The following is a 19,626-nucleotide window of genomic DNA, read 5'->3' on the forward strand; positions in this document are numbered from 1 at the left end:
TAAACACATTTACAAAGGGCTTCACAGTTAGATTCAAACCACACATTAAGTAGACATGTTCCAGCATACAGACGCAGAGTCACACCATCCAACAAACACACTTTTATACACATATAAGATGTAAACAAAGACAACCGAAAAAGATGAAGGAAAAGTGAACCTATTAAAATTAGTTTTCAGCAATACAAACCACATGACAAGTCGACCTCAATTTTCAGATGACCTGAAAGACCAAGTCCAGTCATAAGGTCTCATAAGCAGAAGGCATTCTCTCCAATATCTTCTATAGGTTTAGTTTTAATGCTAATTAGCCAATGTCAGCATTCAATAGTGCCGTCACTGTGACCACACTAACATGCTGACATCAGCATGTAGTTTAAAACACCGCCGAGTCAATCACAGTGTGATGGAGAGATTAACTTAAAATCTTACGTGGACATTAGCATCAGTTTCTGTAGCTCTTTGGCTAAACAGAGTGAGGAATTATGGGAATAAGGCCAATGGAGAGGCTTCAAAAAGCCAAGAGAATGTAGCCTCAAAGTATTGACACGGTCATTGGTTCAAAGGTTGGCTTGAAAAATACAGGAGAAGTGAATCAGCGGAGATCAGCATTCAATACAATCCACCCCTCACAACTCATCAGGAAACTGACAGACCTGGGTATCAGTTCCCTCATCTGCAAATGGTTACTCGACTTCCTGACCAACCGCCCCCAACATGTCCGGCTGGATAACCGCTGCTCATCTACCATCACAATGAACACCGGTGTACCACAAGGCTGTGTGATGAGCCCTTTCCTCTACTCCCTCTTCACCCACGACTGCAGACCTGCTGATGGTTCCAACACCATCATTAAGTTTGCAGATGACACCACGGTGATTGGCCTCATCAGTGACAACGATGAGGCCGCCTACAGGGAGGAGGTGGATCGTCTGGCTGAGTGGTGCGACAGAAACAACCTGCTGCTTAACACCGAGAAGACCAAGGAGCTCATCGTGGACTACAGGAGGAATGCTGACCCACATCCACCCATCCACATTAAGGGGACGGCTGTGGAGCGTGTGAGCAGCTTCAAGTTCCTGGGAGTCCACATCTCCGAGGATCTCACCTGGACGACCAACTGCTCCAAGCTGGTCAAGAAGGCTCACCAGCGCCTCTTCTTCTTGAGGACTCTGAGGAAGAACCACCTGTCCTCAGACATCCTGGTGAACTCCTATCGCTGCACCATCGAGAGCATCCTGACCAACTGTATAACAGTCTGGTACGGGAACTGCTCTGCCTCGGACCGGAAGGCGTTGCAGAGGGTCGTGAAAACTGCCCAGCGCATCGCCGGAGCACCACTTCCTGCCATAAAAGACATCTACAGGAAGCGGTGTCTGAAAAGGGCTGGGAAAATCATCAAAGACCCCAGTCACCCATCACATGGACTCTTCACCCTCCTGCCCTCTGAGAGGCGCCACAGGAGCCTCCGGACTAAGACCACCAGGTACCGGAACAGCTTCTTCCCCACAGCTGTCAGACTCCTGAACTCTGCCTCCTGACATCTGACCCACGTTAAACTCATGGACTGAACATACACACACCCACAATGGACAACTGTACCCTCAAACACAATAATAACATGGACTGAACCACCACTCACAACCACTAGCACTTTATATAGCCTCTGTAGAAACTATCTACACCCTCACTTATCTTAACTGCACTACTGTATAGCTCTGTGTAAATAATCATTCTGTACATTCGATAATCTTTAATCCTACAACTGTTTACAACTTGCATAGTTCCCATTTCTGTATAGCTGTATATCCCAGATTCTGTAAAGTTATTTATTTCATATTCTGTATAGTTTTTCATATTTATATCCTGTTCATATCCTGTACATAGCTTGTACTCACTACAGCCTGTACATACTTATAGTTATAGAATATTCACAACATACTTCATACCGTGTACATTATAACATACCATAATAGACCCATTTCTGTAATATACTCACATATCTATATTATTGCTAATATATATTGTAATATATCTATATCACTAAAGCACTTCTGGATGGATGCAAACTGCATTTCGTTGCCCTGTACCTGTGCATGTGCAATGACAATAAAGTTGAATTCTATTCTATTCTATAAAGACAAAGAGGAAAACACTCAAAAATCAAACATTGCAAAAAAGATTATGACACTGCACTGGGGCAAAGCTACATGCGAGTAGCTGGCGTTACCATCTTCTGCACATATTTTTCCAACATATAGATGTGGGTCTGCAAAGCTCTGAGCAGCACCAAACCAGACTCTTTTTGCTAGTTTTAATTATTGTGTTTAAATTTTAACTTCAAAGCACCTCAAATGTTTAAAATGACACTAATTTGAACTCCAGACATGTTAGTACCCACTTTAGGATCACAACAGGACAATAATCGGCCACTGAAAACTTCCTGTTGGATTAGTAGAATAAATAAAACCTGCCTGACAATACTGGGGGACGTCTGGCAATCAGATAGAAATCCTGAGTTTGGGATGCTGATAAGATCTCCAGCCAACTGATGCAGATAAAAAACAAACAAATTAATCAGAATCACCTGATCAACTAAAGGCAAGTGGGAAATCCTGCAGCCGTTCTCTGCTGACCACAGCAAAAAGCAGTAAAACACACAATTAGCAGCAAGCAGGCAGACTGCTGCTGACACATTCTTATTTTGTTTTTGTCATTCAGTTTTCATGTTTGATTATCTCCTCCACCAACAAACTTTAAGTGGACCACCCAGTTGGGCTCCAATTATAACTCCACAACCCTCTGGCCTCCCCCCCCATCACCAGCGATGATTCAAAAGAGAGAATTACAAGTGGACACCTGTCAATCTCCTTAATTAACAATGATCTGAAAGTGTATAGACTTCCAGTCTGTGCCGGACAAAAGCCAACAAAGGATTACGCTTTAAATCCTTAAAACGCGCTGCGTCCACTGTATTAATGCAGGGATTACAAGCGCGCTAAACAACCAAACGTCTCTCTCCACACCGCTTCAATTAGTTCAGCGACTAGTTGACTCAGATCCCAGAAGGAGGACAGTAACTTTTCTATTAGTTGGACAAAACTTTAGCGACCTGCTCCTGCTGCTGCTCCACAAACCGAGAGGTAATTTCAGAAGAAAAAAAGACAAATGACTGCGACATGGCTGGAATCAGAATAAGAGCATTTTACTGGGACAGACATACATGCAGAATCACGAGGACCTGGTAATTTATACATTCACCAATACGTCAAGGAAAGATGCCACAAAATGTTATATTTAAATATGTAAATCATACATTATCCACCAAAATCTGCACTAATTTGTCAAGCCCAAAATAACTGGTAGAAAAATTTGAGTAAAACTTGTTACTGACAGTTTCAAGCAGATTTGTGACGCTCTGGTTAAAATCCAGCCAGAACTGCAATCATACCATTAGCTTACTACTACATGAGTAGATGAACTTCAAATGATCTGTTTTTTTATTTTGTCTGTTTAGGATATGTGATTTTCACTAGTTTGTTTTAAGTCCTTCTTTTTGTGTCACGATTGTACCACCGGTTGCTCTGGCTATGTCACACAGCCTCTGCAACCTCAGTGGGTTCTTTTTTATTATAGTTCGTGCTTACAAGGAATAACTTACTCAATAAGGAGTAAATGTATTTTTGAGAAAAACAGCCGTTTCCATCACGGGGGGCAGGTTCTGACTCTGGACGGCTGAGCAGTCGTTCTTGTTATATGTCTTTAAAGTCTGCTTGAAGTCAGAAGCCTGGGAGCTTCATGTGGTCACAAAAAACAGGCAAGAACATGAACGTCATGATGAACTCTCATGCTAACCACCAGATGGCAAATTACGTCACTGGGACCCAAGCAGACCATAGTGGATTTGCAGACATCGAAAGTGTAATGGTGATTTAAAAAAGCCTGGGGCTATTTTCCCAATAGACTACCTTGAGTCTTTTCCCAGCCACAGGAGTCGCCCCAGCTGGCCATTAGAAACAATGCAAGTTCAGAGAGTTCTTCATTACCATCAGGTCTCAAACCATCAGTATGAAGTTGCCATCTATCACATGTACCACAGAATTCACCTGACAATAACCTTAATGACAATTTAGCATCTGGGCCATTTCTGAGGTTACAGAGTTTACTTTAAAGTGGACATAAAGCTAATCTTCATTAATAATAATAATAATAATAATAATAATAATAATAATTTTGTTTACATAAAAATGTTCTCCACCACAACTCGAAAACCTTTAGAGAAACATAAAGAACAAAAATACTCGAGGCCACATAAAATCCAATGACTTTATGTTATTAAAGTCGATCCACCAGCCTGTGTGAGCAGCCATTATGTGTAGCTGCTACTCTGAAGTGGACTTTGGGAGGCTTATCGGCCACTGTGGCTGCTGGATCAAACAGTTACTTTGCTGCTCTGGTTAAAATTTGGTGTCACTGCATGTCAAGACAATAATGGCCACCAGCAGAGACTCCCCTGGCTGGTTATTAAACACCAGCTGGTTTGGCTGTGGCACACAAAGCCCAGAAGCATGTTTCAGAGGCTGTGTGTTGACACATCACCACAGGAGGTAGCCACGTCGTCAAAGGGGCAAGTTAACTTTGGTTTCAACCCTCTTCAGAGCGCATCACACACCCAATGGCACTGGAGCCTCCCGGATGCTTTTATCAGAGGGGGCCAGTGTCCAGCGGAGCCACTCGACAGTCTCATTATCGGCCCCCGGTCTCCCACAACACTAATCAGCAACCAAGCAAAGCCACCACACAAAAGCCCAGCAAAGCCTGCAGTGATTACTGGGCGAGCAGAGGATTGGTCCTGAGAAAGCGTTACCAGGACAAAAGCAAGCCTCTGGCCTCCTGCTGCAGAATAAGGCCTACTTGTGTGGATAATCACATTCCACGAGTCGCTGATATTAGAACTGGACCATGTTCAGTTTTTACCATAAAAGTTAAAAAGAATCAGAAGAGATGAACAAATAATTTAATCACCTCTTATGAAAGAAAAAAAAATCCACGCTTTATATACAAATCTTATTTTGAGATGAAACTCAGAGCACATTTTATGCTGGAATCACTTCAGGCGCTCAATAAACGTTGCAGGTCTAGATATAAGCAAGCCAGTCAACACAGAATAGCACAAAAGGTGAGCTAACACTGAAGGCAGCCAATTTCACCTGAGGCAAGGGACTGAAAACATCTAAATGGAACATAACCAGAAGATCGTCTATCCACTCACAGTCAGTCAACCTCTGTTTTCAAAGAATATCAGCTACACATTGGCACACATATGAAATCGTGTCAAAGTCCTTCAAGAATGAACTCTGGCAATTCGGTGTTGCAACTTAGATCTCTGCGGTCAGGGACGGGGTCAATCTGACGCATTACCACAGATATCAAAACGTCTGCAGACAGTGTGGCATTTGTGACATGTGCTCGGTGTGAACCGGCTCTAGGCGCCATCGGTGAATCTGCCCTTTTCTGGTGTTCTTGAGCAAATGCCAATTGAGCTCCACGGTGCTGGGCTCCGGGTGTCGGTCCCACTAAAGGATGTGAGGCCCTGGTGCCTCACTCAAGGAGTCTGACTCTGACAGTTTTGTCAGAAACATGCTGGAAGTCATTTTGTAGAGCTCTGACAGTGTTCCTCTGCTCCTCCTTCCACAAAGGAGCAGATATTGGTCCTCCTGCTGGGTTGATGCTCTCCTACAGCCCTGTCCAGCTCTCATCATGTAATGCCCACTTTCCTAGTATCTCCTCATATTCTTGAGGCTGTGCTGACAGACACAGCAAACCTTCACAAATAGCATTTAAGGATGCACCCCCATCCTGGAGAAGCTGGAGTCCCTGTGCAACCTGCTTGGGCTGCAGATACCGTGTCACACCACCAGCAGTGAGCAGGACACAGAATTTCACTGCAATGGGGCCAAAGAAGGTGAAATAAATTCACAATGGTTTGTGTTTCATAACGTGACATATCGATACCCCCCTGAAGTTTAGCTGACTCTGTGTGATACCATGATTGAGTGTGCCATTAACTTTTTTTCACCCTTTTTTTTTTTTTAAAATGAGCAGTACATTTGCAGATTGGTCTTTAGTGAAACCGAGATTAACACACCCGCATTAAATCAAAACTGAGCACAGAAAAGCTTTAAAACTTCAGGAGGAAAAAGAAAATCGAATAAAATATAAATGCTACCTTTGTCAATGACATATTTCTATTTCAGGTACTTCAAGCTGATACAATAAAAATCATCCTGTGTCACCAGAACCGGACGAGCAGGATTTAAAATGATTCCCTTTTATTAAAATAATTTCTCTGTGAATGATAGGACAAATATAGAGCTGGGGGTGGTGAACATCCCGGGCTGCTAATTGGCAAGTTTAACACTAAGAACGAGCAGCAGAGGCCAAGGGAGGTGCTGCCGCAATCCGGAGGAGCCAAAAGCCCCCCATTTGCATCAAGTGCCACCAGAATAGCCGAGACTCCCCCGCACGCCATCAGTGGGCAGATGAGATTATTCATCTACTTGCAAATTGGCACATCAAAGTCAAACTGGAGGAGAGCTGGCAGAGGACCGTGGGGCCAGGGCCGAGGCCGAGCACAGACCGTGATTAGGAGCTGGGAGACGGATTCTGCCTCCATATGTGACGAGCTGTTCAACTGCATGTGATGAACATAATCATATAACACAATTATTTGTGTCTCCGTTTGGCAGCTGCAGCGCCCAATTTCCTCAGAGTGAAATGGCAACGGTGTCCGTTCCAGATGTGACCTGATTAGTCAGTAACTACATCAGTCCATCGGTGGAAAATTAAGACGTCATTTTTAAGATCAATTACTTTTTTTATTCACAGCTGATTCGCTCAAAAACAACCTAGAAAAGATGCATCTTCCTCCTTTTTGTGCCATTTGGTACAAATAACCAATAAATTGCTTAAATAATCGTGACATGAATGGTTCACTGCAGCAGTCGCCGCCTTCTTCTGCCAGTTGAAAAAAGAAATTCAAAATGGCTTCATACACACATTTAATCCACTTTGAGGGACAACCATTTATAATGATGGCGATCAAAGATAGTCAGAGACGTTACTTGAAGAAGAAAAAGTTACTTAAAGAAGGCTCAAAACCAAAGAAAGAACCAACCACCAGCTGACCTAGAAAATATCACAGCCAATCGTGCCTGGCATAAAATGGATAATAATGGGAAAAAGAAAGTACAACTTCTTCCACTTCTATGGTTTAATGTATCAAAATTCATAACAAAGATCATCAATACATCATCAGATTAACACTGTTTTTCACTTAACAACTAAACCAAAATGCAGAAGCAGTCTGTGAAAGACGAATTCCACCCCATGATTAAGCAGCTTGTAGAAACACTTAGTGCTCGACCTAGTTCTGACCAAGCTTCAGCTGTCAGGCAGATGGCCTCACATTTGACTCTAAAATACTTTGGTATACAGAGGAGTTCAAAGTCGCCTCAATGACTGCAAGGTGCCCGAATCAACACCTCTGTGCTGACAGCTGCTGTGAGGTATTTGCAGGCCAAAGGACAGACCATAAGTCTTGTTTTTTGTTCAGATCACTCTGCTAAGATTCAAACACACTGCTTCTGTCATGTGCTGTTGTTCATCTAAGGTCTACAGATGAGACGTATGATATATTTAACAGACTGGATATGTAAAATCTTACAACTTAAAGAGGTCACACTTCCTTTTTAACATGACTACAGTTCTTTGAGATCCACCTGAAGAGGCATTTTACCTTTTGCTGAATATTTTAGCTTTTCTTCGTCTCTGCTAAAGGGATAAAAATGTTTAGAATAACAGGTGAATGTCAAAGCCTCGTGATGAAAGCTTTACGCTCTGTCATGAAAAGCAAGGCCGTCGGAATGTGCAAAGAAAAAGAGCATTCCAGAGAGGAACGCCAAAAGAAGGTTTACTGAATTTAATGGAGCAGGTACTGTTGGTGGGGGGTGCATTAAAGCAAAACATCTCAATCGATTTTTTGAGCTCAAGGTTACAGCAGCAAACTCAACAATTCACCCAATTTCAAACGCTCATCAGTGACCTTACAGCAGCAGTTTGATGAGGTCCACTTACTTTTGACCAAACTTTGATCTGAGTGTGTTGTCAGATTTACTCTCAGTGTGGTAAACTCAGATGTACATACTTTTAATTTTTAGATTAGAAAACTGTTGTTTATTTGTGTAGAGAAGGGATAAAGAAACGTTTTTAAAAAACTACATTTGAAAAATATTTGCACTTTCTTAATCAGAATGAATCCAAAATCTAAAATTAATCTAAAAAATGAAAATAAAGACTGAAATTTTTTAAATGCTCAAAGGTCACTTTTAAATTACTAAAATCACTTTATTCCTTTGGTAAAGTCACATTTGACCAAACTTTCCAGGATGCTTTGGATTTTTCGAGAATTTTAATAAAGAAAAAAAGTGCCATGAAGATTTTTGTCTTTATTTCTAAGTCTAAAATATTGTAATTATTATTTTTTTAAGAAGATCAAATTAATGGTAACAGGATAGGACAGGACGAAGCAGAAGTGCTGGACTATGAAACAGCATGTCCCCAATCCATGAACACGTTAAGAGTCTTGAGTGTAATGCATCTCACACTGTGTTTTACTTAAAAGAGGACTCTTACTGCAGGACTGGCTCTTTCGTCTGCCTACACAGTTGCTTTTTTGAGGCCTTGGATTGTTAAATTATAAAATGAGAGTCTATTTGGCTCCCCGGTATGGAATAAATTTTAATTAAACGTTCATCTATAATTTTATTTGCTTTTATATTGATGCAAACAGCCTTAAATACATCATTCTGAATCAAACTGAATTTTGTGAACTATTTATGAACCAGAAATGTTCCATCTTCATATTGAGGATATTTTTTTTTTAAGATAGTGGCCATTCGAGGGGGCTTTAAAGATGATTCAGGGGGCTTAAGGTTAGGGCTGCGGTTTTCAAACTTGTGAGGCTTTGACAAAAACTGTGAGACAAAGTTAAATGGATGTTTGCTGGTGGGGTTGCTAATGCGCCAACCCTTGTTTCTGTAAAATTCATTGTGGATTCTTTTTTTATGTTCGGTTAAACACTGAGTAGGGCAAAAATAAGGCCTTGCATTACATCAGTGTGTGTTTGTGTGTGTGTCTTACGTTGAAAAGACTGGTGGCCACCGCTGTGTGAAGGTCGGTAGCCTCCTTGGTTGTAGCTGCTTGGCGGTGGAGTGCTGCTGTATTGTCCTCCACCTTGTTGGCTTCTGTTCAGATTGTGGCTGAAGAGAGAAGAAGAAGCTATGATGTTAAAAACTAATTTAGAAATAAAGAAAGTTCCATTGTAACCTTTACACACACCCGGTATTAACCCTAATGTCTGGGCAGTGTCTGGAGACTGAAGTGGGTAAAAATGGTCTGAATATGCTGAATATAAAACAAAGGAAGAAGATTGCTGGTTTCAGCTTTTTAGTCTTAGCATTACTCATCAATTATGTTTGATAACACGGTTTTTTTATTTAAATGCAGGATAGAAGATAGAAGAGAAGAGCAAATGCCAGAGTAACATTGAATTACTTTTAAACTTTCCACCCTACCTGGGCACACTTTTCATAGTACCAGGTTGGATCCCCTTTTGCTGTCAGAACCATCTTAGTTCTTTGTGGCACAGATTCAACAAGGTGCCGAAAACGTTGCTCAGAGGTTTTGGTCCATATTAAAATGACAGCATCGAACAGTTACTGAACATCTGTCGGCTGCACATCCATGATATCAATCTGCTGTTCCAACGCATCCCAAAGGTGCTCTATCGACCTGAGATCTGGTGACCGATTCATTCATCTGGTCATAAAGGGATGAACATGCTGAGCAACAACACAGATTCAGGCTGGGCATTTAAATGCTTTTGTACTAAGGGGCCCGGCTTTGCTGTACCAATAAATTCCTCATACCATTACACCAGCAGCAGTCTGCCCTGTTGATACCAGGCAGGATGGACCCATGCTTTCATGCTGTTTATGCCAAATTCTGATGTCCCTATCTGAATGTGGCAGGAGAAATCGAGACTCATCAGACCAGGCAACTTTTTCCCCCCCCCAGTTTTCTGTTGTCCAGTTTTGATGAGTCAGTGTGACAGTTGTGGCATTTGGTGAGGTTGTTGTTGTATTTTGCAAACCTACTGTTCCTTTAACTGTTTAAAAAAGAAAATGAGTTGACTGATCAATTAATCAATAAGGCAATGTAGAATCAGGCACATGCCATCACTTCATACTGTAATAAGCTGATACCTTAAAACCCTGAAAATGATTCAGGAATCATCCCCAATGTTGGAGGGGGAACAATTTCAGGATCACAGGAAAAAGGAAAACACAAGGAAGCATGAAAGGCATTAAAAGCAGGATTGACTGATTGATTGACTGGTTGATAGCTGGATGGACAATGTCGTCTCATGGTGGTAAAATTATCTTTACTCCCTGCACATCCACAAAAAGGCAAAAAACAAACCAAACCAAAGCACTTAACACATAAGGGTTAAATGATTCAGTGAACTATTCTGCCCGGCCTTTTTCCACACAAGAGCCTGTGTCCTACCAGAAATGTCATATGACCTCTGACCTCTTCCTAAACTGAACACACACCCATAACTGCACAATTTAAAAATCAAAGCAATAAAAAAAATTCATTTCCTTCAGGTTTTCCTGCTCGCCATCCTGTGAGCACCTGCCCGTGTGGTGCCATCAAGGCACATAACGGCCTGAATCACTGAATTAATGACTTACTTTAGCAGGGGGAAAAAAAGGGGGGGGGGGAAAAAGGAATATATTATGTTTCTTCAAATCTGTGCATAATTAATTCCCACAGTCGGGCCGTGCCAGATGTTCAATTATTCACATTTCCTTAATGATAATATCAATGTGTGGAGAAGAGAGCTTAGATCATAATCAAGGATGGCTGGTTAATGGGGGCCACTGTGGGGGGGAGGCAGTAAACATTTAAATACATCTTTGTTTTTAAAAATACTTAAAACTACTGTACTGAGTCACGGCAGACAGACTTGGATGCTTTAAAATGATCTCATCACACAGAGCGAGGAGCTTCAGAGACAGGTGTATTTACCGAAGTTGATCAAACCACCGATGACCCATGAAAAAAGTTTCAGGATGCAAAGTTCTATTAAAAAGGCATCACTGTTTGCTGTTCAAAATAAAAGCATGGAAAAATACTCTGTAACAGAGATATGGTTATGCACTGCTTGTAAAAAAACAAAACAAAAACCCTGTCATCACAGTATAATACAAAACCTGTAACTCCAGCTAAACCATTGCTCTCTCCTCATCTCTCCTGACCCATTTTTCTCCAATTTGCTTTTTGCTAATGTCCTCATCAGTGCTGGGAGAATTCAGGCTCATTCAGGTCGCACAGACAGTCCAGCTCCAGGTTTGCTGTGTCTCTCAGCACAGTCTCAAAAGTGGGAAGGAAATATCAGGAGAGCAGGACTATATCTTGCTCGTCTCTGTACGGAGGAACAGGAAGAGCCCTGCAACATGGCGGCCAGGAACAGACTCCCTGAGGGTAGCATAACGGACAGGTCCACCACTACTGCCCCATTCTCTTTGTAAATGAGAGCAAGTTCACAATGAACACACGTAACACGTGTGAAAAAGCCGGGAGATGCCATTGTGAACATTATACCAGCCGCAACATCCCCCAGAATGACCAGTTTGGCAGTGGGTCTGTGGTCTGGGGAGATGTATCCTTGGAGTGTAGAGGGCCTCCATTATCCTGACTGAGATTCTCATCATATATGAATAAGGAATGCAGCACTGTACAACTGTTGTCCTCACACCTACCGATTTCTGGACTAACCGGGGCCTGTTAGGAAGTGTGAACAAACGACCCAACAGCAGTCCTGATTTGCCTGACTGAGGTGAATGCGAGAATGGAAAGAGTCTGAACCATTTTCACTCGAAATTCAGGAAAACAGGAATGTTCTACTTTTTTTTTTTTTTTACTGGTTTTAACATTGATTATATTAAAAATGTAAATATGAACATACCCCAGAGCCCTGAAGCCAGACTGGTCCAGGTGAGCCTGCTGCCTGTTTGGGTTGAAACCCAGCTGAGGCCTCCAAGATTGCCCATTGCCTCTCACCCAGTCCTCGGGTTTCAGAACCTTACTGGGAATCCTGAAAGACAGTATTATGATGTGAAAAAGGTTTCCTTTTATTGACATATATGAGAGGGGGAAGGGTGCCATCGTGTTTACCTGAAACCCTCAAATCTATCAGTGACGCCTTTTTAGAAAAAAAATAATAATCCAGGTCTCAACACCACTGAAATACTGCCAGTGAATTGTAGGAGGACTCGTATTTGATGAAGGTCTTGTATTTTTACCCACAAACTTTGTGATTGTGATCTTAGTGCAGTTCTGTATTTTCCAGAAACAAAAAAACCCATTTTTTTTCTCCTTTACTCCACCTGAGTTTACCGCCTCTGTCACAGCTGAAAATACACTTTTTTACTGCTCTTGTTGACAAAAGTGGATGAATCTGTGTCTGTGACACAGTGTTGCTCTCTCATTTTCACAGTTTCAAGTCATGCCGGAGAACTTCAGTAGTGGAGGATTTAGTCTGCAAAGGTTTTTTTTTTTTTTTTTACTTTTTAAAACAGCCTCTGTGTTCTTCCTGACTCTGACTTCCTGCATCACTCTGGTATACGCTGATTGAGCAAGATCAGCTCCGGTGCCCAGTGTCAAAGGTCTCAAAGCACTTGCACAGTCGAGTCCTGCAACATCATTGTGTCTTTTCTCCATCGTTTTCTGCAGTGTTAACATCTGCCCGCTTTCTTCCAGGAGCTTCCTTTAATATGAAGACACTGACTAGGCCAATTCTGTACTGAATAAGCCTTGAAACTGGGGATTCACATCATAAACCCAACTTGGAAGTTTTTTTTTACGGTTATATATTAACGGTGCTCTGAAATCTTTTTTCCATAAACTAACTGCCTTTCTGCAAACAGAGCCACAACATGTTGTAACGATTTATATAATTTCTAGGAACAAACGGACCTAAAGGATGCTGAGAGCCTGAGACAAATCAGACATTCACAACCTATTGAGAAATGAATCAACGCGTACTTGGTCTTTTCATGGAATTGTTACAATAAGAAAAATATATGAATGCTGTATTCTTTAGGAATTACAAGGGCAAATGAAAAAACGATTTCTGCACCTGAAATGAATAAAGCCTTTAATGTTCAACCAGGAATTCATGAGATAAATGCAGAAAAATCCTCACTTTGCTCCAGGCAGGAGGACTGCCTTGAACACAAAGCCATCTGGATACTGGGGATCCTTGAACTTCACTCTGGAAAGAAAATGAAAATCATTTGCAACTGACCACAACAAGAGTTCCATTAGCTCATACTTTAAAGCAAGAATTTCAGAGAAGCAAAATAAATCTGCGCCTCAACACAGAGATCCTGAGACCATGATGGTTCAAATGTTGTCATTTTCTTCTTAACCTCCTTCGCTCAGTCATTTTCAACACGTGCCCAAATGTCTTTTCATCCTTGAAGAATGGCTCATATTACAGTAATGAAAGGGGGGATGGTGCGTACACAGCTCAAAACTATGTGCTGTCAAACAGCTTTGAGCACCAATGGAAACATGACGACGTCAGTGAAGCTTGTAATAAAAGCGATAAGAAAAAAAAAGACTAATCTGGGATGGTCTGTCATAACGTCCATCAGAATCAGCTTTTTTAGCTTATTTTTGGAAGTGGATGCAACAGTTTGTCATGTTTTTTTGTGCGACATCTGTGTTAAAGTTGGGATTCAACTCAAAACAGATTTTAAAAAAATAAAATATTTTCTCATCTAAATTTTTCAGGTCATCCAATTTGGGCTACTTGTAGACAACAGATATCAACTCTTGTTTCCAAAAGATTTCACCACTGCTGATGAGAATCTGGCCTCCAACTTTGACTCCAAATGGCAGTTTTCAGTGGACGAGTCAGTGGTGTTGAAGCCCAAAGGAAATGCATAAGGTCAGAAAGTCAGCAGTGAGACCAGGACCTTCCTTTTTACGTATCAGATTATCAGGGATGCCCAATTCCAATGCATTGTAATAGACAAATATTTGCTCTATTCCTATGCTGCACATGTTTACTCCATTTGTCTCAATATGACTTCCCTTTTTTCAGTAAAACTTAATTAAAGGGTTGTGGCTTTGATACCATAAAGATCGGCATGCACTGCAGATGCAGAATTGGACTTTCAGAGAGGGAAGTGGAGAAAAGAAAGAAAAATAAAAACAGCAGGAATGTCTGATACAGTCCAGAAGGGCACAAGCAGACAAGCCTGAAGCGGACATCAGCCAAATTCAAATCAGGGAAGGTTTTTGCTTTTTATAAGTATAGTAGTGGAATTTTTATACAAAGGGATTAAACAGGAAAAAAAACGACATGACCATGAATAATTAAAGACACCTCATGTGTGAACTTTCACCAAGAAATATGTAAAAAAAAAAATTACACAAATCTGAACATTTTACTGCAATTGTAAAGGCGTTTCCTGTTCTTTGTTCGCCTCCAGCCATACTTGACATCATCGTCATTGTTGGTGGAATTTTAAGTTAAATCCAATGAGTCTTCCCAACATGTACAGTAAATATCAATGCTACAAAAAATGTTTGTGTTGACTTACCCGATTGCAGTGTTCTGTGAAATATCTCGCAGCATTGGAACAGGCGACCTCACCGTACTGCAGGATAACCACAAACAAATACATGAGGCAGATGTCACATTTACCCAGCTCGTCTTCCGTTGGCTTAGAGCGGTGGCAACATGGCACAAGAGGCAGAGAAATGAAAATAAAGTCGGTGTTCCTTACTTATCTGGTAGAATAGGGTCGTCATCGAGATTTAGTCTACCTTGGATTCCATGGCACAGCTCTGCAGGGATCTCAGTGTCCTGATGGAGATAAAGCTGCAGTTTGTATCCACAAACAAATGATGGTTTAATGCAGCAACACTCTATTATTATGCTTCCTCTGATCTTCTTAGGTCATGGACATAAAAGAAGAAAAAAAAAAACTAAACCATCTAAAGCGCAGACAATTACTTCAAGTTGTGTTTGTCCTGCTAGCAAAAATTCTATAGCATCTTTTTAAAGAAGTTGTTTTAAAATACCATCATCTAGAAAATATTTGAGCTCCAAATAAATTCTTGAGGGTAAATATCTGGTACTATGACTCTGTGAATACATTACACATATTCTAAACTAGTGTCACCTGCCTTGTATATGAGCAGCAGCAAATAAAACGTCAGTCCTCTACCTGAAAAACTGCTTTCTACGGGTCTCCAAATCTGCCGTTAGAGATCACACATCCAAATATCCACATTCTATGTTGACTTGAGTCCACACTCAAAGCCATAGTACCAGAAATTTACCCTAAAAATGTGAAGGACCTACTTGAAGTAGTTTTATAGATAATGGAATTTTAAAATGGACCCTCAAAAAAAAAAAAAAAAAGAAAAAAAAAAGAAAAAGAAAAAGAAAAAGAAAAAAAAAAAGGAATTTTTGTGGCCAAAACTGCGATGGTCAGGTGGGAAGATTTTTCCTTATAAACTGCATGTCTGCACAGGAGGTTTTTGTCAAATGTTTTTCAGTAGTTCATCTCATCCTCATCTGACAGTTTTATTTATTTATCAAATCTGTACCTGTCGTCTAGACGGGCTACGTAAAAGTTCAAGTTCATGTAACTGCAGGAGAAGAGGGTCCTCTGAGGTGAAGGCTTTTCTCTCGTGGAACGCAGCGATAAATAAAACCTGCATTATTCTTTCAGTCAGACTGCGAGGCCTCTGAAACTCTGAATCCTCTAGATGAACTAATTTTCCTTCGCATCAAATTCATTTCATCGCTGAAAGCAAAGCACACAGAAGCTTGCTTGACTGTTCAGATGCACTCATTAAGAAGTATTTACCCAGCAAGTCTACGCATCGATTGCTTCGGTTTGCAAATGCATAATCAGTGAGACTAAACTCAAAGCGGGCGACACCTGCACAGCTTCAACGCACATCTGCAGCACAGTGACGCGGCAGCATATCAAAGTTTGAGTCGCAGAAGAAGAAGACTGTTATTACAGACGCAAACCAGCTGACTCTGTGTGTGTTCCTGTCTAGCTATCTTTGTGAGGACCGAAATCTGCAAAAAAAAGTTTCATTTAGTTGACTTTCATAGAAGTTTTTATTGCACGGTCCTAGGGGCCGTGAAATTGCTGTTGAACTTATCTGCTCCTCTTCCTCCATGGTCCTCTTCGCATATACTGTATCTGATCCCTGTGACTGACACACTCACCCGTCCTCACAAGTTTAAAGGCCTCTTTGAGGCTCAAAATGTGGTTTTAGTGTCAGAGTTACAATTGGGTTATGGTTAGGTTTAGGGTTAGGCATTCATTTTCATTTTTAATGGTTAGGGTAAGGGGCTAGGAAAACCATTATGTCAATGAAGGTCCTCACTAAGATAGCTGAACAGGGTTGTGTGTGTGTGTGTCACGATAACACTGAGCTAAGAGTTTCCTTTGAATTGAAGTTAAAGTTAAGGTTTTTTATTAATTTATTTTATTTAACTTTTCATTTATTTACTGACACATTTTCACTGCATTATTTGTTCACGTTTCCTCTTTTATTATAATTATGTCTCTATTCTTTCACATTACCTGCCTTTATGTTTAGCTTTCATTTATTTATTTTTTTTAGCTCCAGTGTTTCTGTATGATGTCTGGGTGTCTATATCCATGTATAGGTCATGCTGCAGGGATGGAGGGGTGATGAGAGGGTGTAGTCAAGGAGATGCATGTGTGTATTTTTGTTTATTTTCCGTTTTTAATGTGTACAGCACTTTGAGTTGAATCTTTATTGTATGAAAAGAGGTAAATAAATAAAGTTTTGATTGATTGATTTGACTGAAGTGAATGCTTACTGACGGCGTCGGGTTTCTTACCTCGTTAGATTCTGTGCGATACAGTTCATGGATGAAGTCAAAGAGTGGGTGAGACTTCCCCAGAAACAACACGTCACTTCCCAGGCTGTTTCTCCTCTCTGAAACAGAGCACAGAAAGCAGGTGTGGTCAGAAAGGAGAGAAAAAACAAGTGTTCACAAACTGCTACCCTGCTCACACAGGTCTGAGTGTAAACGGGAGAGAAGCCCATGATTAGAAAACAGAAAAATAAAGAGATAAATGACCACATTTATGTCAGAACAATGATAAGAAAGGTGAATATGGGTTCTACTGCAAACTGTACGTTGTGGGGATGATGACTGAAAAAAATAATATCTGCATATATATGCAAATACATAAAACGCACCTGTCTGACTATAACACAGTTCTTTAGACCCTTTAACCCTTTATCCAAACATGGAGAGGAGCAGAGATGGCAGCACTGCAACCCTTTAACATTTTGACACTACAGCCAACCCCAGCTATTGGAGTGCTTTGTTACTGCATTATGGTGATAATGTCAGAATTACAAACATAAAGTGAGTTTTACATCAAACACCTTTATCACAGAAGGTAAAGTTCACCGAAAGAGAAATCCAGATGTTACATTTGATACAATGGGCTTTTACTCACTTTCCTCAGGAGTGAGGTCGGGGTAAACATCAGCCAAAGCCGCCCTCAGCCGACGTTCATCCACAAAAGGCAACAAGGCAACACCTATGAAAGTAGCACCATGATATAAAACAAGTGCACTTACAGTAATAAATAGTGTAATCATGTAATAGTACAGTATTACATTCTCTAAATCAGTTTTTAATGTGTACTCAGGTTATATCTTCTCCTTTTTAAAACTTTTATTCTGAAGTCAAAGCCTCTATATTCCCGCACTGAAACATTTTTTAAGTTTCTGCTGTTTGCACAGGGAATTTGAGCCCTTCATACCAAAATGAGCCGCATAGTTAATATCAAATAAAAAAGTGTGTCGAATGAAACGTTGGCTTAAAAATATATTTCCATTTATTAACAATAAAGATTAAACAAAAACAGCTGTAATAAATCTCTCTGTCCACATTATTTAAATGTCACAGACTCACCCTGCCAGGCGTATTTCTTGCCGTTTAGATCAATGGCAAAGTCATCGGGGTAAAAGTCGATGATCGAGGAATCCTGCATCAAAGGAAGCGATTTAGTAAAACTCAAAAAGACACTGGCACAACTACCACAACTAAAAAGATCAGAGAGCAGCAATACTGCTGAGCCGTTTCATGCCTGAAACTTACCGGACTGCTCATGAGGTTCCTCCATGTTGGTGGCAGGAAGTTACCGCTGGCGGCAGGAAACACTCCCATCAGCTGCTCCAGTGGCTTGAACTGCACAAAACACCCACCAAACAGTCATGTCTGTTGATTAAACCCTGAAGATCGGACGCTGTAGTGTGCGATGCTGCCGTATGATTCACAGTTGTGCGCTGGTGTGTCTTGCATTGCTTTGACATGATCAGTTGATCAAGTTGGATTTAAGTTTGTTTGTTTTTGCCTTGTCTGTTCCACACAAAGTTCCCGCCAGAGTGAACGTTATATTACATTCAGCAGATGATGAGATAATTGAATTATTCCAGCACTTTCTTAATACGACTTCCTTTTTTTCCACTCTTTTGTTACATCTCCCAACTTTTTTAAGACCTATCAAATTCAAAAGGAACTGGTATTGGTTGTATAATTATAGATTTTCTCAGTTTAAACCTTTGATGTGTTTTCCTTGTTCTACTGTTGTTCATTGTGTTATGTTTTAACTTTCATTTCATAACGCCAGCTTAATACTTAGGGAAGACCAACAGGTCAACTGAGGTGAACTTTTACGGTGTTTTAGTGAATTTCTTTAATAACTTGAGCTGCTATCAGTGGCTTTACAAGCAACAAGCTATAGCAGCCTTTAGTTTAAAGGAACATGACTGATTCAACACACTTTCAGATTTCACTGCAGGAAAAACAACATTTCTCACTGAAAAGTCACAGAGAGAAAGATTGAGAATGAGGAGGAGAGAAATAAATCCATTCTTACTGGTTTGGTGTCCTTCTCAAAGTCTGAGAACATGTCTTTGATGTCTTTGAAGTCAGAGGCGAACGGTGCGTAGTGGAACGGGAAGTACCACTTCCAAGAAGCACAGCCCTGCAAATCAACGAGTAAACAATTCCAATCAACAACTTAGCTCTGAGCTTAAGATCAGTTAATGGGGCCAATGTTTGACTGAAAAAAGAAGCTTGTTGCATATAAAGTAATTAAATGTATGTAATTACATATAAAGTAATTAAGTGTGATGCTGGTGCACACATGGAAGTTATTCACAAATATGAAGAAGGATCCACATCTCACCAGTGGAGTTCTTAGTGGCTTTATCCCTTACCTGGATAATAAATTTGCTTTATGTTCACTTTACAATAATAAAAATACAGGAAAAAATCCAAAAATCAACACATTTCAGTCACTCACATTAGGCATAACTCTCATAAAATCTGGTGACTCATTTTCTGCTCAGTTTAATCATTGGTGTTAGTTTATTGTTGTTCATTCAGCATTAGCTCGTTTGGCA

General features: G+C 40.7%; 1 protein-coding gene across 1 annotated transcript in view; it reads right to left on the reverse strand.

The window, feature by feature from the left end:
* The window catches only part of xrn2 (5'-3' exoribonuclease 2), a 44,119-nt gene that overhangs the window by 6,355 nt on the left and 18,138 nt on the right, over positions 1 to 19,626 (reverse strand). The window contains exons 19-28 of the mRNA XM_026143308.2: positions 19,098 to 19,205; positions 18,317 to 18,406; positions 18,131 to 18,203; positions 17,670 to 17,753; positions 17,039 to 17,136; positions 14,928 to 15,007; positions 14,742 to 14,798; positions 13,334 to 13,402; positions 12,095 to 12,223; positions 9,202 to 9,320 (exon numbers count right to left, since the gene is read on the reverse strand). Coding sequence (XP_025999093.2) covers positions 9,202 to 9,320; positions 12,095 to 12,223; positions 13,334 to 13,402; positions 14,742 to 14,798; positions 14,928 to 15,007; positions 17,039 to 17,136; positions 17,670 to 17,753; positions 18,131 to 18,203; positions 18,317 to 18,406; positions 19,098 to 19,205 — 907 coding nt within the window. The remainder of the gene's footprint in view (positions 1 to 9,201; positions 9,321 to 12,094; positions 12,224 to 13,333; positions 13,403 to 14,741; positions 14,799 to 14,927; positions 15,008 to 17,038; positions 17,137 to 17,669; positions 17,754 to 18,130; positions 18,204 to 18,316; positions 18,407 to 19,097; positions 19,206 to 19,626) is intronic.

This window comes from Astatotilapia calliptera, chromosome 15 (genome assembly GCF_964374335.1).
Source record: "Astatotilapia calliptera chromosome 15, fAstCal68.1, whole genome shotgun sequence".
NCBI classification, from domain to species: Eukaryota; Metazoa; Chordata; class Actinopteri; order Cichliformes; family Cichlidae; genus Astatotilapia; species Astatotilapia calliptera.